The sequence below is a fragment of the Pyrus communis genome, chromosome 15 (genome assembly GCF_041283825.1).
Source record: "Pyrus communis isolate YQ-2024b chromosome 15, ASM4128382v1, whole genome shotgun sequence".
NCBI classification, from domain to species: domain Eukaryota; kingdom Viridiplantae; phylum Streptophyta; class Magnoliopsida; order Rosales; family Rosaceae; genus Pyrus; species Pyrus communis.
Genome location: NC_142579.1, coordinates 2,026,656 through 2,054,004, shown reverse-complemented (window position 1 = coordinate 2,054,004; position 27,349 = coordinate 2,026,656). Strand labels below are relative to the sequence as shown.

General features: G+C 35.1%; 1 protein-coding gene and 2 long non-coding RNA genes across 3 annotated transcripts; all 3 read left to right on the top strand.

Moving 5' to 3' along the window:
• Nucleotides 1-3,928: 3,928 nt before the first annotated feature.
• Nucleotides 3,929-4,662, top strand: LOC148690352 (uncharacterized). Its single transcript, XR_015956365.1, has 3 exons — nucleotides 3,929-4,164; nucleotides 4,259-4,402; nucleotides 4,503-4,662. It is a non-coding gene; the product is annotated as an uncharacterized LOC148690352 (long non-coding RNA).
• Nucleotides 4,663-10,315: 5,653 nt separating this feature from the next.
• On the top strand, nucleotides 10,316-11,191 carry LOC148690351 (uncharacterized). The gene is made up of 3 exons (XR_015956379.1): nucleotides 10,316-10,693; nucleotides 10,788-10,931; nucleotides 11,032-11,191. It is a non-coding gene; the product is annotated as an uncharacterized LOC148690351 (long non-coding RNA).
• A 9,361-nt stretch (nucleotides 11,192-20,552) lies between these two features.
• On the top strand, nucleotides 20,553-27,349 carry LOC137739336 (uncharacterized). The gene is made up of 10 exons (XM_068478896.2): nucleotides 20,553-20,767; nucleotides 20,855-20,962; nucleotides 21,128-21,193; nucleotides 21,483-21,644; nucleotides 21,732-21,845; nucleotides 24,114-24,185; nucleotides 25,248-25,331; nucleotides 25,451-25,551; nucleotides 25,953-26,037; nucleotides 26,728-27,349. The coding sequence occupies exons 1-10, from the start codon at nucleotides 20,690-20,692 to the stop codon at nucleotides 27,112-27,114; spliced, it is 1,257 nt and encodes a 418-aa protein (XP_068334997.2). The 5' UTR covers nucleotides 20,553-20,689; the 3' UTR covers nucleotides 27,115-27,349.

Genomic DNA, 27,349 nt, shown 5'->3' with positions numbered 1-27,349 from the left:
TCAGGGAAGGGGAAGGGTGTTGGTGGGTGAGGGGTGGAGGGGATGGAGGGGTGGAGCCGAGGAAGGGGTGGAGGGGATGGTGGGGTGTCGGGTGAGGAAGATGAAAGGGGTTCTGGGGTTTTTATTTTTTATTTTTTAATAATTTTATTTAATTAATTATTTTAATATTTTAAGTTTGGACGAGAAATTTTTTTTTTTTTTTAATTCTTAATTTTCACATGAATCTCTTAATGACACGTGGCACCCAGTCATTGTCCACATGGGCACCACATCATCAGTTAACGGAAGACTTAACAACTAGACTAACAAATGTATGACATTGTCCCAAAATTAAATAAAAGTATTTAAAAAAAAAAAAAAAAAAGAGAACCCATTTCTTCTTCCCCACTCGACGCCCCTCCATCCTTTCACCCACCAACACTCTTCCCTGATACCCACCCCTACCACCAAGCCTTTTCTCCTTCCCCAAAAACCCTACCACCAAGCACACATCCAGATGGGTCAAATACCCCAAAGCAAGCAGCTTTCGGATTTTTTTTTTTCACATTGAATTCACCAAACCCTTTTTCTGGCATTCCCAAAATTTTATAACATTATAGTCTCTGATTTATGCAATAATTCCTCAAGATCTGCAATTCAAGGCACAAGTTTTTCTCTACTGGCTCTCTTTCTCTTACTCTGTCTGTGTGGAAAGGAACAAAAACAAAGACATGGAGGTGGGGCAGATGCAGAGACAGTGGGTTGTCTACACAAAATCCTTGTTCATGGAGGTAAAAGCAACAGAAAAAAATGTAAAATTTAAGCATAAATCACAGATGGGGTTGTTTTGATTTTGTTGTTTTTGCTTGTTTTGGTCCTGATATTTTTGTTTTTTGGGATTTTTTTTATTGGTTGGGTGAAAGAATAGGTTTCTGGATGGTCAGGTTTTGCAGCTCCAACAGCTGCATGATGAGAGCAACCCAAATTTTGTTGTTGAAGTGGTGTCTCTTTTCTTTGAAGATTATGATAAGCTTCTCAATGATCTCACCAAATCTCTGTAAGAATCCAGGATTTTTCTTTTCACTATCTTTTTGTCTCTGGGATTAGATTGGACTGATTGGATTGATTTGTGTGGTGCTTATGGTTTGCTACGGATACTTTTAAGGAGTGCATGATTTCACTTTTTTTGTTTGCACAGAGAACAACCAACTGTAGACTTTAAAACAGTTGATGCACATGTTCACCAGTTTAAGGGTAGTAGCTCCAAGTACACTTAAATGTTGCTTCTTTTTTGGGTTTTGGGGGAAGGGAAGGGGCTGGGTTTTTGGGGAAGGAGAAAAGGCTTGGTGGTAGGGGTGGGTATCAGGGAAAGGGAAAGGTGTCGGTGGGTGAGGGGTGGAGGGGATGGAGGGGTAGAGCCGGGGAGGAGATGGTGGGGTGTCAGTTGGGGAAGACGAATGGGGTTCTAGGGTTTATTTATTTATTTTTTAATACTTTTATTTAAGGGAGTTTTAATGAAAATGGCCTAGCATTATTCATTCTTAACCAAAAGGATATTTTGTGTATGAAAAGTCCATAATATATCAAGCTCTTTTCTTTATTTACTCTTACACCATTATTTTATTATTGTAGTGAGGTCCACAATGATGTTGACATTTCTGTCTGGAAATACATTATTTTACATGATGTTATTCAACTTATACTAATTTGCTGGCAACTCTTCATACTTCCATCATGTTGTCGATGTTATGTAGCTCTTCTTTTGTCAAATTATTCTAGTACTGTTCATCGCCTTCTACTAGCCCTGCATCTCGTTCTCTATCTTCTTTCACCTTGTAACACATATCTTCTGTTTCTCCTTTGAAATTTTTAGGCTTCCAATATGGCTGATGACGGGCTTTCAACTTGCTGTAAATATGCACTTCTTCTTCTTCTGCTACTAATATCATATCATACCTAAAATCTTCAAATTCATCTAAGGCAAACATTTGGATCCCTCAAAATTTTAGGATATTTTTGTATGAAGGATTCCATCTATGTGGAAAGATAAGGGATAGTCTAATGGACTCTTCATTAATCATGGCTATATAACTAACTTTCTCCTTATGCATATGTACATACCAATCTGGAGGATTACTAATAAAACTTATGCAAATTTCCTTCTACTTTTCTAGATAATCTTCTGTCACTTTTATAAGTTTTTTCAGGAAATAATTCTAGTTGGGAAATATGGTTAATGAATATTTTATCAAGATAGCCAAACTCTAATAATAAAGTTGGGGTAACTTTTACCGCAGTATACTTTTACTAATGCTCATAACTAAAATATCATGGTCTAAAATCTCTCATGTTAATCTTGGTCACAGCTATGATAACCTCTGGTTTACAAATACAACTCTCTATACTATAACAAAGACATCATGGATACATTTTTGTAATAATAGTCATCCTTGGTTTTGGATCAAAGATTGATTGATACAAAGCACATTGTAATTGTAATTGTAATTCTTTCATGAAATGTGATGCTTTGCTCAAAATTTCATTTTGCATGTCTGGTGGCATTATTCTTAATTTTGCTTTTAAAATTTCTTCTAATAAAATATCATCTACTATTAAATCTAAAGGTAAATTCCTAAGAAAACTTTCATATTTTTCTTGTTTTTCTTTGTCACTCAGATACTTATATTGCTCCGTTTCAATGTCTTCTTCTAAGAGTTCAATTTTAATCTCTTTCATGGGCTCATTAGCCTCTTGTCTTATGGGTTTAATAACCTCTTTTTCTTTATTCTTATGTTGATCAGTTGTTTCCAAACCTATTTTCAATTCTCTTTTTAGAGTGTCACTTGCCTTTTGCTGCATTCTAAAATATTAGAGTTCTTGTTTCATTTTGATAAACTTACTACGTAATGACTCATGGTCTCTAGAAATGACTTGAATGTTGTGCTCAAGGGAATGAATATAATGCTGGCTTTGATGGAAATTGAAATTAAAACTATTAAACTCCTGTTCTAAGGCTCTAATTAGTTTTTCATGACTTAACCTCATGTTTGGCTGTTTGATTTGGATGTTTAAATAATTATCTAAGAGAACCTGTTGCTTATCAGAGAATTTTGGTACCCTTGTCCTATATCTCAGAGTTGGATTTCTAATTCCTTTAACAATATTGCCATTAAAATTAAAAGTGGGTACTGGTATTAATGTTTGTCTACTTATGCTATTTTGGAATCCATTGAATGGTGGAGGTCCATGGTGCATCATTATGCTATTGAAATGTGCTCTTCTGCCTTGTGATCTTGTGCTATTTGAGGATGATGGTCCACGATATTCCATTTTTGTTCAAATAATTAATCTTGATAAGATATCAGGTAATGTATTGTTATTACCTTTTATATGTTCAAAAATTGGTTTAAAACCATTTCCTGTAATTGAATCAACAAAATTAACCCATCTTTGTGATGCCTGCTTATTAGCATGTATTTTGTTATAATGAGAAATTATATTTTGACAATCTGTTGTAATCGTAAATACTTTATTATGTAAAAATAAAGAGAATGCTTCAAGTGAGTTAATTATTTCTAAAATTTCTAAGTCTGTTGATGGTAATCTTGACTGTACATCACTAAGTTTTCCTGATGAATATCTACAAACTTGTTTGTCAGACTTTGGTGAATCCTTATGCTTTTTTTGGTAAAGTATACAAGTTCATCCTCATGATTAAACATCTGTTTGAACTATTTTATAACTATTATCTAATGGTAATGTTAATGGCTTAAGTTTAGTATTTTCTTCCTTTATATTTTGAACTAATTTAACATCTTCATTATTAAAATACTTTTGTCCAGTTTTGCTAGTTTTACTGTGACATCCCGTCCCAAGATTATAAAAACGTATGTGTGAATTTACCTTTTTACCCCTAGTTCGTTACATTTACGTGTAGTGTTGTGTTGTGTGGTGTTGTAGGACCACACACACACTCACACACTCTCTTTCTCTCCCGTGATTCCCTCTCCCTCTGTCTCTTTTCTGTCTCTTCTCTCTCTCTCTCTCCCAAGCTCCGTTTTTCCTTCTTCTTTCTTCAAAAACGTACGGACAACACACAAATCACCCAAACCTTGATGGATCGAAGGAACCAAGGGCATTTTTGGACTCGTGAAGCTCGTACGAGTGCAACCATACCATTTTCAGGTGAGAAATCCTTCGTTTTCATGTCGATTCGAGGTAATCCGATTTAGGTACTGTTCATGCAAACTTAAACTAGCGTGTTTTTGGACTTTTGAAGCTTGTAGATGTCTTAGTGAGGTCCCAAGGAGCTTCGGAGTACTTCGTTGGAGAAGTTTGGACGTCGGGAAAGCTTGGTTCAAAGTTGGCCGGAACTTTCGAGGGATTTTCCGGCGAATCCACGGCGAGTTAGGGGTCAAGGCAGGTATGGATGTGTTCGTCTCGTCAATACCTTCATTTTGATATATAGTACGTCGAAAATGGTTAAGAAATGAAGAAGTTATGACACTTTGAAGTTTACCCAGAAATTCCGGCAAAACACCCACCGCCGGCGAAACCAGTCCGGCGACGCGAGGAAGAAGACGCGCGCGTGGGCAGCGCGTGAACAGGGCGCGTGGGGGCGCGTGAGAGCTCCAAATTGAGTTCTGAAAATTGTCACGCGTTCGTGACGTCGTGTAGATCACCGTGGTATATTCACACACCCAATTTGAGTAACGTATGAAAAAGTTATGGACGAATGTTTGTGTGTGCGTTTAATTGATGATTTTTATAATCATTCTTTTATAGGTGAAACTTGTACGGACGACGAATGTAACCAAACTAGGCATGAGGGTTACGAGCCGGCTACTTATCAGTGAGTGGGCAGTTATTTTTCAGTATATATATATATACGTATGTTTGACGTATTTCCCAGAAAACGTATTTTAAAAGAAATACGAATTAAATATCCTGTCATATATGCATCATATTTTAATATGTGCATTACCATAATTATGCATACTGTTGCATGGTGCTGAGGAGGCCCAGGTAAGCTACATTTGAAATACATTTGATATACGTATGAAATACGTTTGGAATACGATTGAAATACTATCATCACATGCATTAGTAGCGGCATACATTTATATATGTGTATTTGGTGCTGTGGACGCACAGGTAAGTGCCAAGTAAGTGGTATTCATGTTGTTATGCAGTAGTAGTTTGAGATGTTTAGAGAGCTCATAATCTGCACCCCCGGTGTTAGTGCTCCCGCCCGAGGCCAGGGCACAGCCTTCACGTGTATGTTCACCGGCACCGTATGCTCGCCTTGGATCCAAGTTAGGTGCAAGCCTGTCGTACAGACCACATTAGGTGGTTCCGACTTGTAGGTGACCCGCGATTTATCGCACAGCTTCACGTGATCGTAGCACTAGAGCATACATATATATATTACACCCAGCCTGTCGTACAGACCACGTTAGGTGGTTCTGACTCGTGTGCAGATTCAGTTATTGAGTTTGAGATTTGAGCTCTATATACAGCCGTACAGGTCACGTTAGGTGACTCCCGGCTGCCAGATTATATGTTATTGATGTGAATTATGCTTGAGCACTTACATTCCATTATGAGTTTCCGACATGGCATATTCTTGAGCATGAATGATATACCCTTGAGCATGACTGGCATATCTATACATACGTATATATGTTTATTTTCTGAGAAAGTATACAGGTTTTACGGATAGGGGTTACAAAGTTTTGAGAAGTGTTTGGAATTGGAAAAGAATTGTTTTACTGACCCACTCAATTTTGGTTTTGCGCCCCTCCAGGTTCAAGAATTGCAAAGGTGTGGTGACTACGAGGAAATTCAACGGTGTTCTGACAGAATGGACCAAATAAGGACTCACCTTCGGGTGTTTCATTTTACAAGTTGTATATTTTAAAGCTTCCGAACTGTGCAAATGGTTACGTCACTCTCACGTGACGGCCAGCATACCCTCCTTCGGGACGGGGTGTGTCAGTTGGTATCAGAGCTTAGTTTCAATCTTGGACATCTTGAGAAGTTCTAGTGAATTCTGTCAGAACTACACCGCCTCGTAGCAAACCACGTAGTTAGAGGAACTTAGTCTCCCTGATTTAGCTGTTAGGGGAAACTATTATTTTGGTGATTCAGTATATTATCAAAAAGAGACATTTTAAGATGGGTTATGAGTTGAATTTGAATCACCTTATGAAATGATGAACCTGAGGGAGCAAGGTGATGGATTAACCAAATTGGAAAAGATGTTTTAGATTATGCAAGTCAAAGGAATCTTCCTTTTGACAGAAGGGTTGAGACGACTACCTGGTTTGAGTTATGAACTTGTATCCTGGTGGAAATAGGAGTATAATTCGTTGTCACCGGAGGAAACAGCCGGTTGAGAATTGTTTAAGGACTTGTTTAAAGAAAAGAATTATTTCCTTTGGCATCTTATGATGGTAGAAAGCAAGAGTTTGCAAATGTGAGACAAGGAAAGCTGACGATCAATGAGTATTATAGAAAGTTCTCAGACTTGCCTCGTCCCATTCGAATATTGCTGCTATTTTGATTGAAGTGTTATATTGTTTTAGGCTGGGTGGCATAAGGCAGTGGTATTTTGGGTGACCACTATCCATTGTAATTCTTACCAGGAGTATACAAGATGTTGTTGAGCCTTGAGGACTCTGAGAACATGTTCAGCGAGAGTAAAGAAGAATGATAAAAGAATGGGAATCAAAAGAGGACGATAAAGTTAATGATTCGTCATATCAAGAATATAGAAAGATTCAGAGCTTCAAGAGAAGTGAAGCTAGAGCTAATTCTTCCAACTGAGGTTTTAATGCCATTGGTCAAAGTCAAAGTGATAGATTTACTGGAAATTCCAGATTCAGAGTCAAGGTGACTCGAGTAAGGGAAATGTACCTTGTGCAGCAGGTACAAGACTAAACACTTTGGAAAGTGTGGAATCAGTGAATGTGTTTGTATAGACAGAAGGGATATAGAGTTATGAATTGTCCTAGAATTAGTTATTACCCGACAGTTTCCTTGATACCACCAATATCAGTTCAGCAGGTGTTTGGATCATTAGTTTGGGTTATATGAACTGTGGGTGCCAAGATGTTTGATAAGTTGAATGTTCAGCCGAACAGACCACGAAAGGTGGATCCGGCTGACACATGAGGAATTGATGAGTAAGTCGTACAGGTTACTATAGGTAACTCCGGCTAATATGCTAGCATAACTAGTTGAGCTAGAGAATCAGCCGTACAAGTCATTCTAGTTGACTCTGGCTGATGTATTTCGTATTATGAATGATGTTGCCAAAGAAAGTGATGATGGAGCATGATTGAGGTGTTTATATGTAATTATCCCTGTGTGGAGTAAGATGGAAATGTAACACCTTCAGGAATTGTTGCTTACTTATCGAGACAACAGTGATTTATCTGTATTGCGGGCTGCAGACCGTAATATTTATAATTTATTTGTTGGATCTGTTAAGCAAGTAAACAAGTAGGTTACCTACATGAGTTGGTGTTATCCAAGGTGTTCAATAAAGGTGAAAGTTAAAGTTATACCAGTGAATTTTATTTTGTGGGATATCGAGGAACTGAAAGTGATTTTAGGCACAGTTTAATGGCGTTAAATCATGACAAGATGGATTACTACGGGAACTTAGTTACTTTCCATCGATTTGATTGATCAGAGATTACTTTGGTGGGCAGGCAAAGTGGATTGAGTTAGGCCGTTAACATTGCTGTGAGAGCAAAGAGATTGTTATCAGAAGGTTACAAGGGTACTCATCTTATGCGGTACTACATAATGTTGCTCCTACTAATATGAAAAATGTAAAAGGGATTGGACACTTTTTCAATGTTTTCCCTGAAAATTTACCTGGATTGCCGCCAGTTAAAGATGTAGAGTTCACTATGGATTTGTCTCCAGGTACAAACCATATATTATAGAATGTTGCCTTTTGAACTAAGAGAATTGGAAATTGGTTGATAAAGGTTTTCATTCAACCTAATACAACACTTTTGAGGAGCCCAATTCGTTGGTGAAAAAGAAAATGGACTTTAAAGACTATCCATTGATTATAGACCATGGAATCGGGTAACGATTGAGAACCGTTATCCATGATGGTGTACTGATGTTTAATGAATCAGCTCAGAGGTATTTGTGTAATTTCAAAGATCGACTTGAGGTCTGTCCATTACCAATTGAAGATTTTGAGCGACGTTGATCCTAAGATTGTTTTCTGGACTTGTTATAGTCTTTATAAATTTTGGTGATGCTATGCGGATACTCATGTTGTTTCATAAGTTGATGGATGAAGTATTCCAGGAATGCCTTGATAAATTGTTATCATTTTCATGGACGATATTCTGGTACATTCTGAGCCAGAGCAGAGCATGTAAACATATTAAGTCGGTGAAGTAAAGATTGTTAGAACGTTGGTTGTATGCTAAGTTTAGCAAATGCTAAAGTTAAATGAATCAAGTGGCATTCTAAGATTCGCTATATCTGCTGAAGGTATTCAAGTGAATCCTTAAAAGGCAGCAGGAATTGAGAAATTGGAATAACCACGAGCCGTAATTGAGATTCGGAATTTCTTAGCTTACCAGACTATCTCGGATGGTTGTGAAAGATTTTTTAGTCATTGCTTTGTCATTGACGAGATTGTTGAGAAAAGAGGTTACGTATGAGTGGAAAGGAAATTGTGAGCAAAGGATTCAACAATGAAGCATTTCCTCACTCATGCACGTAATTTAGTATTCCCAGAGAATAGTGGTAATCATAAATTTTTAGTGATGTTTCTTGAATGGTATTGGATGCATGTTGATGCAAATGTTAGGGTGATTACATACGTTTCGCGACAAAAGGAACCTCATGAAATGAATTACCCTACTGGTGATTTGGAAGTCATGATTACCATTCTTGCTGTGAAGTTATGAAGACATTATATTTGGTAAGAATGCAAGATTTTTACGAATCCAAAAAGTCTCCAATATCCATTACTTGGAAGGATTTTGATATGAGGCAGCGAAGGTGGATTGAATTGTTTAATGAACATGATTGTACGACCAGGGTGATCGTAAAATTGTTCTAGCTGATGCACTTGGTGAGAAGACTGCGGTAAGAATTAATGTCTGGCACGCTTGCCAAGATTGTCTTCTTGTGGATTGGAAATCAACTGAAGTAAAGTTGAGAATGGAAGATTGAGAAGAAGTTGTAATTGCTAATTTTCAAGTTAAGTCTTTTTAGTAAGGTCGTACTCAAGACTCAAATGGTTAACGAAGAAAATTAAGAATTAACCAAGGCAAAGAAAGAAGGGAAAAAGAAAGATTGCTGAGTTCGAGAATAGAATGGTTATGATTGAACTTGAAGTGATAGTTGATCAATGTACTAAGTTAGTACATTTACTCCAGTGTTGAGTAACAACCACAGTGCAACAGTACTTATATGTTTTATGGAGAAGAGATTTGGGTTACGGAACTGCTGAGTTTCTTAAGTATGTTAGTTGCGCAGTTTCCGATGTAACGCCATAAGGACCATGAAATGTGTCGATTTTTGGTTGATTTGTGGAAGAAATGCTTCTGGATAGAGAATATTCGATCACGAAAAGAGTTTTGGTAGGCCCTGAAACTATGGATAAGTCTTCTCAAAGTATTCAGGTGATTAAGTTTAACCTGAAAGTAGCCAGGAATGGCAAATGAGATTAATAGTTGAACATGTCACTAATCGAGTGTTTAACGTAGATGATCTTATAATTTTGAAGTTTTTACTTTAGAAAAGTATGATTCGGCTGGGGAAAGGAAAGCAAATTAAGTCCTAAGTACATCGGACTTTATGTGATCATCGAAGAGTAAGTGAAGTTGCTTGAATTACTTCCAGAGTTATTGTAAGAGCATGATGTGTTTCATGATTCAACATTTTTAGAAATTTCATCACGAAAAGAAATAGTGAGATTTGGAAAGGAGACAAAATAAGTCTTAAACACATCAGACCGTTTTTAACCACTGAAGGAATCGATGAAGTTGCATACAAGTAGTGATGTCTTCAGAATTGGCTAAGGTGCATAATGTATTATATTTCAATGCGTTGTCACTAGGTGGCAGATTCATCACATGGAGTTCCGGTGCAACTATTGAGAATTAATCCGGATTAGACTGGTTGAGGAACCGTTAACGATCTTAGATTGGAAAGAGAAGGTTCTGAGGAACAAGATGGTGAACTTAGTGAAAGTTTTGTGGAGGAATCATTCAGTCGAGGAAGTTACATGGGAGACAGAAGATCAGATGAGGAATTTGTATCCTAGATTGTTCTTTGACCACTAGGGGTCGTTGATTGGTTATTTTGAATTTCGGGACGAAATTCTATTAAGGTGGGTAGGTTGTGACATCTCGTCCCGAGATTATAAAAACGTATGTGTGAATTTACCTTTTTACCCCTAGTTCGTTACATTTACGTGTAGTGTTGTGTTGTGTGGTGTTGTAGGACCACACACACACTCACACACTCTCTTTCTCTCCCGTGATTCCCTCTCCCTCTGTCTCTTTTCTGTCTCTTCTCTCTCTCTCTCCCAAGCTCCGTTTTTCCTTCTTCTTTCTTCAAAAACGTACGGACAACACACAAATCACCCAAACCTTGATGGATCGAAGGAACCAAGGGCATTTTTGGACTCGTGAAGCTCGTACGAGTGCAACCATACCATTTTCAGGTGAGAAATCATTCGTTTTCATGTCGATTCGAGGTAATCCGATTTAGGTACTGTTCATGCAAATTTAAACTAGCGTGTTTTTAGACTTTTGAAGCTTGTAGATGTCTTAGTGAGGTCCCAAGGAGCTTCGGAGTACTTCGTTGGAGAAGTTTGGACGTCGGCAAAGCTTGGTTCAAAGTTGGCCGGAACTTTCGAGGGGTTTTCCGGCGAATCCACGGCGAGTTAGGGGTCAAGGCAGGTATGGATGTGTTCGTCTCGTCAATACCTTCATTTTGATATATAGTACGTCGAAAATGGTTAAGAAATGAAGAAGTTATGACACTTTGAAGTTTACCCAGAAATTCCGGCAAAACACCCACCGCCGGCGAAACCAGTCCGGCGACGCGAGGAAGAAGACGCGCGCGTGGGCAGCGCGTGAACAGGGCGCGTGGGGGCGCGTGAGAGCTCCAAATTGAGTTCTGAAAATTGTCACGCGTTCGTGACGTCGTGTAGATCACCGTGGTATATTCACACACCCAATTTGAGTAATGTATGAAAAAGTTATGGACGAATGTTTGTGTGTGCGTTTAATTGATGATTTTTATAATTATTCTTTTATAGGTGAAACTTGTACGGACGACGAATGTAACCAAACTAGGCATGAGGGTTACGAGCCGGCTACTTATCAGTGAGTGGGCAGTTATTTTTCAGTATATATATATATATATACGTATGTTTAACGTATTTCCCAGAAAACGTATTTTAAAAGAAATACGAATTAAATATCCTGTCATATATGCATCATATTTTAATATGTGCATTACCATAATTATGCATACTGTTGCATGGTGCTGAGGAGGCCCAGGTAAGCTACATTTGAAATACATTTGATATACGTATGAAATACGTTTGGAATACGATTGAAATACTATCATCACATGCATTAGTAGCGGCATACATTTATATATGTGTATTTGGTGCTGTGGACGCACAGGTAAGTGCCAAGTAAGTGGTATTCATGTTGTTATGCAGTAGTAGTTTGAGATGTTTAGAGAGCTCATAATCTGCACCCCCGGTGTTAGTGCTCCCGCCCGAGGCCAGGGCACAGCCTTCACGTGTATGTTCACCAGCACCGTATGCTCGCCTTGGATCCAAGTTAGGTGCAAGCCTGTCGTACAGACCACATTAGGTGGTTCCGACTTGTAGGTGACCCGCGATTTATCGCACAGCTTCACGTGATCGTAGCACTAGAGCATACATATATATATTACACCCAGCCTGTCGTACAGACCATGTTAGGTGGTTCCGACTCGTGTGCAGATTCAGTTATTGAGTTTGAGATTTGAGCTCTATATGCAGCCGTACAGGTCACGTTAGGTGACTCCCGGCTGCCAGATTATATGTTATTGATGTGAATTATGCTTGAGCACTTACATTCCATTATGAGTTTCCGACATGGCATATTCTTGAGCATGAATGATATACCCTTGAGCATGACTGGCATATCTATACATACGTATATATGTTTATTTTCTGAGAAAGTATACAAGTTTTACGGAGAGGGGTTACAAAGTTTTGAGAAGTGTTTGGAATTGGAAAAGAATTGTTTTACTGACCCACTCAATTTTGGTTTTACGCCCCTCCAGGTTCAAGAATTGCAAAGGTGTGGTGACTACGAGGAAATTCAACGGTGTTCTGACAGAATAGACCAAATAAGGACTCACCTTCGGGTGTTTCATTTTAGAAGTTGTATATTTTAAAGCTTCCGAATTGTGCAAATGGTTACGTCACTCTCACGTGACGGCCAGCATACCCTCCTTCGGGATGGGGTGTGTCATTTACTGTGTAATACTGCTATTTTTCTTCCTAAATCAGAGATAAAATTTCTTGTATAATTTAACAATCCTAAAAATTAGGGGTGGGTTCAAAAAACCGAAAACCGAAAAAAACCGAAAACCGAACCGGACCGAAAAAAACCGAACCGAAAAAAAACCGAACCGAAATTGTCAAACCGAACCGAACCGAATCTGACCGGTTCGGTTTCGGTTTTTGAGGCTCGGAAACCGAACCGAACCGAACCGAACCGATATATATATATATATATATAATTTTTTTGAATATTTATAAATAGTTTAGTCATACAATCATAACAAAACAGAACCTGTTGCCAAGTTGGTTTCAGTGAAACTTTACAAGCATGGAGGCATGGGTTCGAACCCTCATGCCTCCAGGATTTGTGAGATTTTTTTTAATTTTTTAATCTTTTTAACAAAACAACCCTAACCCTCCTCCTCCTTATTTTTCATTCCGCCTAGCCTATTAATATGAATGTGAACTTTTATATTTCCTTTTTTTTTTTTAATAATTTTGGAGGGAGAAAGAAAAAAAAAAAAAAAAAAAAAAAAAAAAAAAAAACCGAAAAAAACCGAAACCGAACCGAAAAAAAACCGAACCGAAAAAAACCGAAAAAAATTTGAACCGAACCGAACCGAACCGAAATTTCGGTTCGGTTTCGGTTTTGAGAAAAAACCGAACCGAAAAAAACCGAACCCAGCCCTACTAAAAATGATTGTAATTGTTTTTTGTCTTTTAACTTATTTAGAAATTCTAAGACCTTTTTGGCTATATGATCTTGTAATTGTATTGTACCTGACTTGATATACATTCCTAAAAATTATATATCTTACTTTTCTAATGGTATTTTATTTTTGCTAATTAAAATTCCATTTTCGATAAATTCTTGTAAAACTATCTCTAAGTGTTTCCTATGTTCATTTCTATTTTTACTATGTACTAAAATATCATCTACATAAACACTACAAAATTTATCATATTTCTTGAAAATTTGGTGCTTCTTTCTTTGAAAGATTGATGATGCATTTTTAAATCCAAATGGTCATAACAAGCCATTCAAAATGTCCTTCTGGACAAGTAAAAGTTGTCTTCTCAATTGATTCTCAATTGATTTTTTTGCTAATCTTATTTGCCAAAATCCTGATTTACAATCAAATTTGCTAAAATATTTACTCTCTTGAATTTTATTTATAAGCTCATCATTATTTGGTAACTTATAACTATCTTCATATGTATTATCATTTAATCTCTTATAATTATAAACTATTCTAGTCTTACCTCTCTTTAATTCTGAATGTTTTCTCACAATAAATGTTGTTGATCTATGTCTAGACATGGAAGGTCTAAGTACTTTTAAATTTAACAACTCTTTTATTTGCTGCTCAAACTCTTGTTTATCTAATAAACTACAAAGCATATCGGCTGTCTTAATGGTTAAATCTGGATTAATTATACCTAATTTTACTAATATTTTATTTTTATTCCAATGCAACTGAGGGTCTTCTCCTATGATTCTAGTTTATTCTGCTAATTGTAATAATTCTTCTAAACTCTTTAATTTATCTAACTGTAATATTTCTATACGGGTTTTTTTTTTCTTCTAAAATCGGATATTCTTGTTCATATATTTCTTCATCAAACTCTTCTATATTATTATGCTCATCATCTTCTTTTGAGTTTTCTAAATAATAACCATCTCGATTACTAGATTTTTCTATACTTATGCTTTTATATGCTTCTACAATATTACTTTGGTCAGTTATTGTAATACCTCTTTTGAAAAATGTTATGCTAGGATTCATAAATAAAAAATCTTGTAAACTTTTCAAAAAATTTAAACCTAAAATGAATGGGTATGATCTTAATGGTGAAACAAATGTTAATGTTAAATTAAATTGTTGTATTTCTACTTTAATAGACTCATTATTAATGCAATGTGTTAAGTAAACTGGTCTCTCATCAAATTGTGTTATTCTCACTGGTTTTGCTAATTTTTGTCTTTATTTTTCTGGTACTAATTCTTCTCTTATAACACTATTTGTACTACCTGTATCTATCGTAGTTGTTGTTTGTATTTTATGTTCTTTTACTAATTCTATTTCACAATTTATGGTAGTTAATGAACTATTTTTTGGCTTTTCTATACTATAAACAATATTACCTAATATTTCAGTATTTTCTTGTGATTCTGCTGAATTAACTTCTAATAATCTATTACTATAACACTTTTCACATAATATTGAATATGTATTATAATATTTCTTTGCAACAAATTTACTACGCTTATGACATTTTTCTGGTCAACCTAAATTAATGTATTTATATTCTTCTTCATGTTGTTCTTCTATGAATGCACACATATACTCTTCTAAATCGCTATTTGTGCTACTTGAATCTTCCGAGTCTGAATCTATCATATTTATACTTTTTATATTATAAATACTCTCATTATCACTCAAATCATCTAAATTATATATTGACTGTACGTCTTCATCTTCTTCTAACTTAAACAACTCCATTAAATATACTTTTTCTCTCGACTGTTTACCAAATTTTGAACATTTAGGTCTAATGTGTCCAGCTTCTCCACATGAATAACATTTACAGCTACTCTTATCCTTTGGTGTTTTATATTTTCTAATCCAAGGTCTACTACTTATTTTCCTAAATTGTTTTGGAATATATTTTCTCTTCCTATATGTTCTTGAAGGTCTTATGCTATTTGTATGATTTGTATGATTTATATTTCTTTTTGTATGTTTTCTTATGCTTATTCTTCTTATGACAACCATACTATTGTGATACATCTATATTTTTACAACTCATGTAAATTTTTTTCCTAATTTGTCTCTTAGCTTTTATTTGACTACACTCTTGTCTAAGTATATCATATACATGTTGAATTCTAGGTCCTATTGCAATATTATCTTTCTTTGGATGCTTTTGTCATTCATTCCAAATCTTTTCACCTATTAGTCCTTTTATTTTTGTCATATAAGTATCTAATAAATTAATATCGCTAATTCTATCTGTTCTTCCTAAATATTTAAAGAAATATGTGGTATATTCAGCTATATACTGTAAATCACAAATTTGTAATTGTTCTAAATTTCTAATTGCTCTTTTTTGTTCTTGTTTACTTCTGCCATCTAACTTATTATGATCTAAAAATTATTGTTTAATCAAAGTAAAAAAGCCATCAATATTAAAATGTGTTTTAGCTGCCTAATGCTGTTCTGGATTTTGGACTTTCCATGACTGGAAATAGTAAAAAACTAAACCATCTAAAGTATGCTCAAAATAATCTAACATATTTTGTGAATTACCAAAATCTAACATTAATGTTGCATGTACGCAACCTTTTCCTCATCTCTCAATCGTTCTTTCCCAATCTTGTGGATCTACACTATCTAAGTTTAATATATTACCTGCTATATTAATTTGTTCTGAACCTCTCAAATATGGAATCCTATTTTTTTTAGGTTTTATCATGCTTTCTTCTATGCGGTCTACTCGTGCTCCTTCATTATAGTATTCATTTGTTGGTCTCAAAAATTGTTGATCAGTTCTACTTGCGTGTCCTAGATTTGGATTTTCTACTCCTGATGTACTACTTTCTTCTACTGAATTACATTCTACTTTGCATTATGCTCTCAATTCTAATAAATTATTATATTCTTTTGATCCTAAAATATGTTCTATTCCTATTTCTAAAATTAAAATTTTCATCTCTTCATATGAAATTCTATGTAGTCCTAAATCATATGTATTATATTTTTCTAAGTATTGTTCTTCATCTAAATGATCAATATCTTCTATGAGCTTATCTACAATATGATCAAAAAAAATTTCAACTAAATTAATATTTAAATTATCAAAAGCCATATAAATACTCTCATTTTCGATCTTACTTTCATCATCTTCTATTTTTTCTAGTTGCTTGTAATTACTAAACCTAATTGTTGCTTGATCTGTACTAGTTTCATATATTTGTACTTTATCTGGTTGTCTATTTTTTGCTACTTGTAAATTAGGTAATGCTCACTGAGTTCCTTCTAAAAAGTTATTATCTATGAGTTTTGCTTCTATCATATTTACATGTTTACTACCAAATGTTTGAACTAAATTTTGAAATTCTAAATTAAACTTATGATTATATCTATCATACACTTTACCAATATACATTAAGATAATACACAAATTTTTAGTCTCCTTTCATATTATAATTTTTTGTTCTTATGCTTACTTTAACATATTTACTAAATTCATTAATTGTCATACCATAATTTGGAATACAACTTATGACTGCTAACTTTGAACTTAAGTCTACTTCAACTGTTACTATTGATGCTTGTTGGTGATTATCCCATCTATCATCATCTATGTATACTAAAGTTTTGTACCTACTTGTGCTCTAGTTAATCCTGATATTCCAATTAATATTGTTCCTATATGAATTTGACTAAATTGTGATTTTCTCAAATGAGTAACTGCTTCCTTACTAATTAAATTAAGTGTAACTTCTTTATCAATACAGCTAACTTCATGTTGACTGATGTTACTTACAATTGGTTTATTTCTGCTATTTGTTCTTCAACTTGATCTAATTTTTTAGCCAAACTTAAAACTAATTGAATAATTAAATTATTTTGCCTAATGAGAATATTACTACTGGCTACTTGTGTTGAAAAATCTGTTAAACCTACTGATTCTTTATCTAGCTTGCTAATTTCTTTCAAAGCTTGGATATATTTTCTGTTAGTTCTAGAATCAGTCATTAAACTAATAATCTATCTATTTTATTATGCAATTTATCTACTTGTTCACTCAACTCTTTTTGCACTAATTGAATTTTTTAAACTTCTAATTTCAACTGCTCAACTATTTCTAGTGATCTAAGATTTACTTGTTTAGGCTTACTATCTATGAGGCCAACAAGCTCTTTTATCTTTCTTTTGCTAGGAAACTTTTGAATATTATCTTCTAACTGAGATGTAATATAGTCTAAATTTTGTTTAATTGTTTTTATGGAATTTTTCTGAAAATACTCTAACAACTGATTTAATAAATGATTATGATTATGATTTTCTAATTTTATACTTTCTTCTTGACTAATAATAAGATCTACTATACTATTGGCTAGTGGATTTTCTTCACTATGCAAAATATGATTATTTTCGATGGAAAATAACAAACTAAACTATTTTGGTCTAAGGTTATTTTTCTGTTTTGAGATTCATTAATTTCTAAATTAAGGTAATCTATCATAAACTACAGTCTACCTTTCTCTAAGGTTACGGCTAACTGGTTTCTTAGAAACTTTCTTTCTTCTCTCAAGGTCTCTAAAACTTAATTTGTTGCTATTTTTGCTTCTAAAACTTTATGTTGCACTTCTGTGTTATTATATTTATGAATAAATGAAGGATGTTCAACATAACCAAGATAAAACTTTTGCTTCTTCGAAGTTCGGCTAATTCTTTTGGATATGGATGCTAATCTTCTCTTTATGTTAGTTATAGTTGGATGTCTGGGACAATAAATACCTGGTAGTTGTGGTTGACAAGGTCTACAAGGACAATAATATCTTTTGTTCATACAAAATAAACAAGTGTGATATCAATTGTATCAATGACTTTCGTCCTCAAGGTACTTTACTATTATTATTATACTATTAAAATGCTAAACTTGGCTCTTATCCCAGATTTCGACAATATGCCCGGTTAAATAGTCGGATGACCATTATAACAACTAAACATAAAACCTTGCACATGGAACTCGACATGTTTCAGCATGACGGCCACTCACAGTACAAGTATAAGGCCTTAACGGCTGAACTCAGAGGTACCCTGGTTAATGTTCAGTTATTTGTATGACAAGCATTCAACTATAACAGAGTGCTCGAACAAAGTATGATCGTCGGTTTAGCAGGTTAATAATATAACTACAATAGTGTTTCCCTGTTTTTGACTAGAAGTCTAATTAAACAAACACATTAAAGAAAAAAAAACTTATTTAAGGCTTGGAGATTGCTTGAATATGTACACTTGAACTTTTATTGATATATAGAATGTTTACAAAGAGAAATGTTTACAAAGAAATGTTTACAAGGGATGCTAGGAAGGTTTTTGGATGCTTGAGTGTATGAGGATTGAAGGATGTTGTGAGTATGGTGTGTCTCTGCTGTGTTGTTTCGTGTGTTCTACATGGGAGGAAAAACTCCCTTATATATAAAAGCTAGTTCCTAAACAACAAAATAATTTTTCAATATTTACAACTTTTTGGACAACACACTGTTTCTGAATGCTGACTGACTTGTCTTTGTTTTGATGAAGGTCACGTGAATCCATATTGTCTTGGCTACTGCAATGTTTTCCACCTTGATTTTAGCATTCCAATGTAATCTGAAAGTGTTAGTCTTCTTTTCTCTTCTTTTGGATGTATTCATGTGAACTTTGTTGTGAACATTACTGAATATTGAGCAATTTTGTGCACATGTGTGAAGGGTAGGATTGGCATTTTTGGAAATTTTTGTCCTGATGATTAAAAAGAAAGTTTTTTGGGGTTTTTCGTTAGTTTTCCATTTATTTAATTAATTATTTTAATATTTTAAGTTTGGACGAGAAATATTTTTTTTGAATTTTTAATTTTCACGTGAACCCCTTAATGACACATGACGCCCAATCATAGTCCACATGTGCGCTACGTCATCAGTTAAGGAGAGTCTTAACAGCTAGACTAACAAATGTATGAGATTGTCCCAAAATTAACATTTTAGGTATGACTCTGGGACAAAAAAAACTTTATGTACTAAATGTTGAAAACCACGAAACTTGAGGGTAGTAAATTGAGATTTACCCAAAAATAAAATTAAAACGAAAAGAGTAATAACTTGCCAAATGCTAATTACCAAAAGATAGGGGCAAAAAAATACAAATATAAAATTTAGAGGGTACAAATTGTAATTAACCCACAAATTTATAGTGGGTAGGTGCAAGACGAGAAATTTTATTTGGACCCATATAGCCTCTTTTTACACTCAACTTACTTTCTACACCCATATTACTTTTAACTAATATATCAATATCTCTTTAAACCTAAATTTACGACCTAAACGACCCTCATAAACTTAATTCCATATGTAAATTTATCTTTACGCCCATTTAAAAAATACAAATCCAAAGTCAAGAACTGTATAATACTTGAAATGAAGCATGTAGAACTGTACCAAAGCATGTTGCAAAGAAGGTCGATACCACAACATCAAGGTACAACAAAGAGGTGAACAATTGCAGGCCTTGATTGTTAAATCATGGACTGATGCCAAGGAAATTAAAATTTCATAGTATAGTCTCCATCTCGAAGGAAGACATGATACAGAAACAAGTGTAATGTCGTTCTATGATTCATATAGCCGATCTCACTTAATGGGAAAAAACTTTATTGTTGTTGTTGTAGTCTCCATCTCCATGTTCTTTATTTCTTCTTATGTTTTAAAATACAAAAAAAAAAAACTATTGTAAGTGTTGGTTGTCATGATCATATTATGAAGAGAAAAATGGAGTATTGACTTAAGAATTTAATTTAAGGGGTGTGCTATCCACACATTCTATTTTACTTCTCACACACCTTTTAATAATTTCTGTCCGTTGATCTTCTTTAATTCATTCGATCCGGACGTCGAAAATTAAAAATGTGTGTGAGAAATAAAATAGGGTGTGTGGATATCACACTCCTAATTTAATTGGAGTTTTGGTTTTTAATTTAAAAATTGGTGAGTCATAGTTCCGAACTTGTTACAATGTAGATCAATGATCTTTTTTAATAACTCGGTTAAAACTTTTCTGTCTTATTTTTTTCTTTTCTCTTATAACTCTTTATTTTAGCTAGAATAAACATAAGATAAACATTGCATGGTGATAGGATTTGATTATTAGATGTGGGTTTATTAATAAATTTTTCATTGTTAATTTCATTTTGTAATCGATGATAATTATGCAATACGGTAAAAGTGACTATTTACGGTTAAGTTGGATGTAAAGAGATGTTATATGGGTTGAAACAAATTTCTCAGGACATGTTCTCAGTAGAATGAGAAAGAATTTGGGGAAAGCAAAACAAGACTCGTGTCGAGGGCTTTGGTGAATTCTTCTTCTTCTTCGACTCATGGGAACCGCCACAGTTGAGAAAACTCAGGAGGAGCTCCGTAAGGAGATCGATGAACTCCAACGCCAACAGCGCGAGGTCTGCTTCTCTCTCTCTCTCTCTCTCTCTATATATATATATATATATAAATATATAATTACCGTGTGCTTGTTTCTTAATCTTCAGATTACAGAACGGCTTCGAGACCCTAGGGGACTCCGGAAGGGAGGCTTGGTCGCTGGTCCTCGCAATTTTGCCGGCAATGGTGCTCGTCCGCGGGGATTTACACGGCCGGTAATTTACGCACTTGCTTGTTTCAGTTTCATCTTTTGTTTCCAATAAACTAATTGCAATTTTGGGTATTTTTGCGTCTGTGCTAATAAAATTAGGTCTCTTTAAAGGTTACAATCATTATTTCAATTTTAATTTAGAGTTCTAATTGGGCATTGTAATTTTCAGGCAGATAGAGCTGATGCAGAGGATCAACGTCCAGCAAAACGCCGGCTTTCGTCAGCGGTTGTCAAGGTAAGTGCCCTTGCGTTTCGCATAAACTAACACTATTCTTTTTTAATCTTGTCTACTGGCTGTTGTGATTTATATTAACTTGCGCTAATTGTAATGGGTCTTAATCTTAACCTCTGTTTGAAGTCTGAGAAATTAGAGAGGAAGAGAAAGTAATGATTGTGTAAAAGCAGATAGAATTTCACCTCAGATAAGTAGGGGGGGCTTACGTTTTGGTAATATTGAAGACGGCCTTGTTTCCCTTGTCTTCTTAACATAATTCAAAAATCGTATTTCTTGATTTTGGAAAAAGGTGGAGGATGGAGAAATCACTGAAACTGCTGAAGAGGCCAAGGATGTGAAGACGAATGATTCAGCTGTGGAAGGTACGGATGATCAGAGTGATAGGAAGTTGGCGAATTCCCAACAAAGTGGCTGGTCAAGGAGGGAAGGAAATCATGGAGCAGCAAAGAAGGTAACTTTAAGTCTTTCTTGTCTTTCCGAGGAGTGTTGCTCTGAAACCATAAATCTTTATTGACTGTGATTGGTGTTTTGTGGTTAGGATTTTGAAATTCCAACAGCGGATCATGTTCCAAGAGTATTGCCAAAAGAACAAGACCCCAGATTGGTTAATAGGAACAAAAGAATGCTAGGGCAACTTTTGGGGACTCTAGAGGTATGTGCAGATTAGTTTATTGGTTGTCATCAGCAACCAGTAGTTGAACTGATTTATTTACTTACAACTACAACACAAATATTTAATATCGATTAATGATCAGAACATTTTCATTTAGTTATTTTCGTGTCTATGATGATCATCATTCTAACTCCATAGAACATTGGAAATGGAGTCAATATGATGGTTCAAGTAAAGATGGGGGAAACAGAAATGTGCGGAGGAGACTCCACCCCTTTCCAAAATTCCTAGCACCCATTGCATAATGACAAATAGAGGGGAACCCCAAGGGTTAGTGATTTGTCCAGTGATAGGATGAGCCGATATTAGCACCTCAAGAAGTGTAGGTCTCATGTTCAATTCCCCATGGATGCAATGATGTGTATGTGGGGATGTCTCCCATTTTTTTCCCGACTGTTAGAATTGGAGGGTACAACTGCCCTCGTGGATTTGTCAGCTATAAGACTTGGATACCAAAAGTTTTACACTTCTTTTAACTGTGTCCACTGCTCCACCCTTCCAAAATCTACCTTGCTTCTAAGAGTGACTCCCCATCTAATCAAATGCTCCTTTATCCTGTCTCACATTCCCACGAATAATCCCACACTATATTCTCCAGTCTATTTGCTTGGGATTCCAAAAAGTGAAAATAGTAGGCTGTAACAATGCCTAATACTGATTGAGTCAAATTGATGCCCCTCGTAGGTAAGAATGTTTTTCCAACTTTCCTCTCTTCTCCACTTTCTTCACTAACAGGTCCTTACAATCAACCACACATGGGAGTACCCCATAGATACCAAAATAATGCATAGGCTAGCTACCCAAACTGGACACAAGCTCCTCGAGTTTGCTTTCTAGTGAGTTGATTCCTGCCCTACGTGGCTATGCATCCTTTTCTCAATCCACTTAATGGCTTTATGATTCAACTACCAATGTGAATAAGAAAAGTGCAAGCGGATAACCTTGTAGAAATACCCTTGATGTGCCAAGCTTATAACATGGCTTCCATTTTATCATTGTAAAAAAAAAATATGCTTGTAAACATCAAGATTATCAGAAAAATTTTATTTTAACTTATTCACTTCTGAAATTAGGTTACAGTAACAGATAACCTTGCCAAATCTCATCTTTTGAGTGGCCACCATTTTTATGTTTGTTTCCAATTTCAGGTTAAGCTACTAGCAGCAGTACTTGTTAGTATTTATTCAACCCATACTCTGATATAGGAATACATAACTTGTGAACAAATTTTTAGGAGTGTAGACTTTTCCATGTCTCTGTAGTCTAGAGAATATTATTTTAAGCGCTGAAGGGTTATAAGGCTTCACAATATGCATAGGGATGTTTCTTAACACTTCACATGTACCAAATATTGAAGATGAAGTCTCTAGTTGGCCTTGTTAGGGCCTGCTTGCGATATGAGGAAAGCATATGGTGGAAAGGAGGGATGACGAAGGGTGATGGGAGAGTAGCGAAGAAATGAAGAAGAATGAATGAAAACAAAATCTTAAAAGTGAAAACAACTTTAAAAAGTGTTTGGTTTTTAGTTTTCATTTTGTGTGCCCCATGTATCACTAACACAAAAAGGGAAAACAAAATACGAGAAACGAAATGGGTATCAAAAGGGCCCTTAAGTTTCCATCTTTCCATGACCTGCCTATATATTATTAGTACTACAGGGGAAGCCACAGCTTGATCTTCTTAGGCATCCATTGGAATCATATGGACATCCAATGGAATAATGGACATCAATTTTGCATTTTAGACATTACTTTACACTTACAATATGAATTAAGCACCATATAGTGAACAGAGGGAGCCACCGTGTGGTCTGCTTGAGGTGTAAAACTATCATTTTTCATAGACTAATTTTTTTTTTCCTGTAACCTGTTTTCAAATGACAATTATATAATATATATATATATATATATATATGTGCATGCGTGTGTGTGTATTGTAATTCCATATGAAAGCTAAAGCTTTGTGGGGCAGTTGGCAGTTTTTTGGAACATTTGGTTGGAGCATTATAGAATTTTTTTTTTAGGATTAGAAGGGAGTGGGAGTAGATGAACCATGGGCATGAGTTTCGAATGAGTTCAGGGATAAAGTAGCCCTACTTGAGAGGTTTTAGCTAGGTTTTTTTAGATGGTGGACTTCTTATCCACTTGTTTCTAAATCTTTTTGCTGTTTTAATAAAAGCTCTATGGTTTCTTGTCAAAAAAAAAAAAAAATGCTTATTAATTCTCCCTGGTTGTCAAACTGTTGCAGAAATTCAGGAAAGAAGACATGCAACTTTCAGCGACAGAGGGATTCATGCGGAGATCAAATTCTTTACAGAGAGTGAGTATATGAATGATTTCTATGGTAATTAATCTATTTGAGTGTATACCATGATTTTATATGCTTCAAATTGAGTATATATCCATGATGCAAAATAATATTCTAGATGAATGTTGGCATGCTGGAAATTTTAGGATGACGATCTATTCATCCACCAGTACCTGGCACTCACTTAAACACTAACAAGCTAATCATCCTCCCTTTACACAAGGCCTTCCTCCTACTGGAGAGGAAGGTACTTAACTACGGCAATAGGAGCTAGGCAGGAAATATGAAAAAGAACTAAAGATGTGCATTTTTGTTCTTCTGCTCTGGGTTGCTCTTGTTTTGAAAAATATTGTGCTCTATGAAAGTTTAAATGTGTACAGTTGGAGCATCAATTTATGAAGACCATATGTAGCTTGATTCTTGTCTCCTGGATTTTTGGGTAGTTACCAAATAGATAAAATTGCATGCATATAGTTAATGAAAGGTACTAGTAAATTTGGGAAATTCTATATGAAACTGATATTGCGAAATACTGAAATTGTTTGTACTCTTGTGTCCATGGAATGGTTGTAGTCTTGTAGAGTTACCATATTTTCTTTTGTTTTGTACTTTTTCTTAGTACTACTTTGTTTCTATGATGTATAATGAATACAAATAAAATCAATGGTCACCATTGTGGTACTTAGGCATTTTTTACCTTGTTCTTTTGGATCTCACAGGGTAATTTCTTTTTTTCGTTATTGGAGTTTCGGGACTGTTATTAAATTGTACAGGGCACAATGATGTTCTGATATCTTTGGAACTTAACAAAAAAGTTTCTGTATGTCTTTTTTTTTTATCTCAATCTGTTGTAAATACAGGTGAATTTAAAGGAATGTTTGTACTTTCTATTGTTTGTATGGAGTTTAGCTGTTTAGGATAGATGTTGTCCATTTGCATATGTGCTTGCATACCTAGATGCTCGTTAATGCTCATTTCAAGCATTTTTTGCATGACTTTTTGTTCTTCTCTTTCATTTATAACGAATTTTGAGTTTAATGATGAAACTTGTAACACTTGTCGTATTATATATAGGCTGAGCAAAGAGCACGAGAAGAAAGTGAAAGACTTAGGCAACAAGAGCGTGAACAAATTGCGGAAAAGCGGAGGAGAGATCTGGTTCGTTGTTAAGTTCCTGATAAGAATACTTTGACCTCTATTAGTGTAGCCTGGAAATAACTTTTGTTTGAGGAACACAGTGATCCTTATTGGCTAATCCCTGCACTTATTTTTTGTAGACTCTTCGGGCACGTGTTAATGCCAAGACGGAAGAAAAGAAATTGGAACTTCTTTTTCTTCAGTGGAGTGAGCATAATAAAAGACTTGGGAATTTTATAAGGTATAAGGTTTCGAACTGTCAATTTACTTAAACGGTGTTATCCCTGATTTTCAAATTATTTTGCTTACCATCTTCTATACTTGAGAGCTCTCATGTTCTTGTCACACACAAAAAAAAAAAAAAAAAAAAAAAAAAAAAAAATGAAAATGGTTCTAAGAAGTGATTCTCTGGTGCTTTTTCTTTTGCAGGTTATTTTTAATTTTGGTCCAAAAAAAGTGTCCATATTCACCTTTTAATGGGGCAAAGATAAGTTTCTATTCATGCGAATAGTAGTGTTGAAGCAACCTGATGACTGGATGTTTCCTGCATTATTGTGGGGTTTTAGGTAGAATTAATTAGTGTTTTCTTCTATATTAATTTCTCACCCATGTTTGATTGGTTGGGAATTTGTTCTATTTCAGGACTAAAACAGAGCCTCCAATATATTATCTGCCCAAGAAACCATTAGAAGAGGATGCTGTGCTAGCTGAGCAGCAAAAAGAAAAGGTGAGTTCCTTGTGACTTGTCAGGTTCTTTCTGAATATTTGGAGAAACTGGTTTATGGTTTCAATCGAAGACAATTTTTTTTAACTTCTCACAAAAAATGAAGCTTTGTGAAGCTGCTAATTAAGTAAACCAGAAATTTGATTAGGCACTAAATTTAAATATCCGCATTTAAGTGTAAGAATTCAGCAGCAAGGATAACGAGATTACAGTTTTGGGGGTGGCCCTCTTGCGATACATCAGGACCAGTTATATATTACGTTTACACTTTAGAATCATCAGTGCTAAGCAAGTATCGGCCATTTGATTATCATCGTAATTGTGTCATTATTTATTGGGAAATTTGTGTTGGTCTATCTGTTTGAACCAGTCGAGGAATTCAATGAATTCTGATTTTGCTCATTCTCTGTATGAAATTTTTTGAACGTGGATATGAAAAATGAACTATTCAGATCATCAGACCACATTTCAGGGTCGGCCATCATGTATTCAGAATATGATTACCTTTAATGGAAGAGTAATTTTCTAGTGCCATGGAATTTGTGTAGCTATTTTGCCGGTTTATGAGTTAGGATCATTCATATTTGCCTGAAGGTCCAATGATATAACATTACAAATATTTGTCCTGAGAACATTACTTCGTATATTTATATATATAATTTGTTTGATTCTTCCCGTACAAAACTGTATCAGGAGTTTCTAGCGTGGAAAGCTGCACGAAGGGAAGAACTGACCGAATATCAGAAGCAAATTGGGGAGCAGTATATTGCCAATGTTGAAAAGGAGTTAGAGAGGTGGCAAAATGCAAGGACACCAAGGAAAGCGAACAATGATGTGATGAACTTACAGGAAACAATGGACAAAGAATTAGACACGCACAGGCTTGAGCATGGTCCCAAGAAAAGAAAGATCGCTGATGGAAGCAACAATGAAGATGAGGATGATGTGGAAGATATTAATGTAGCAGAGGACTACATGATTGATGATGTGCTCGACGTTGATGATAACAGTCGAAGGGGTGATGAAATAGCTAAACCGGACGCAGGTAATACTACTCCAAACGCAGATACAGTTGAGTAGTGGTGAGATTAAAGCCACCCGTCACACCTGTTCTTTAACCCGAGTCTCCTAGGAATACTTTGTTTCTACAGTTGATTTACTTGGCCTTCGGTCGGACAGTTTTCTAGGTGTCTATTTATGTTTTGTGTTTTTCGAGTGAACTTATTTTTCATCCTTTTCGCTTCGTATCTGTAGTTTATATATTGCTGTTTTTGCTACAATGACATTTACAATACGAGGTAACTGATTTGTGTAA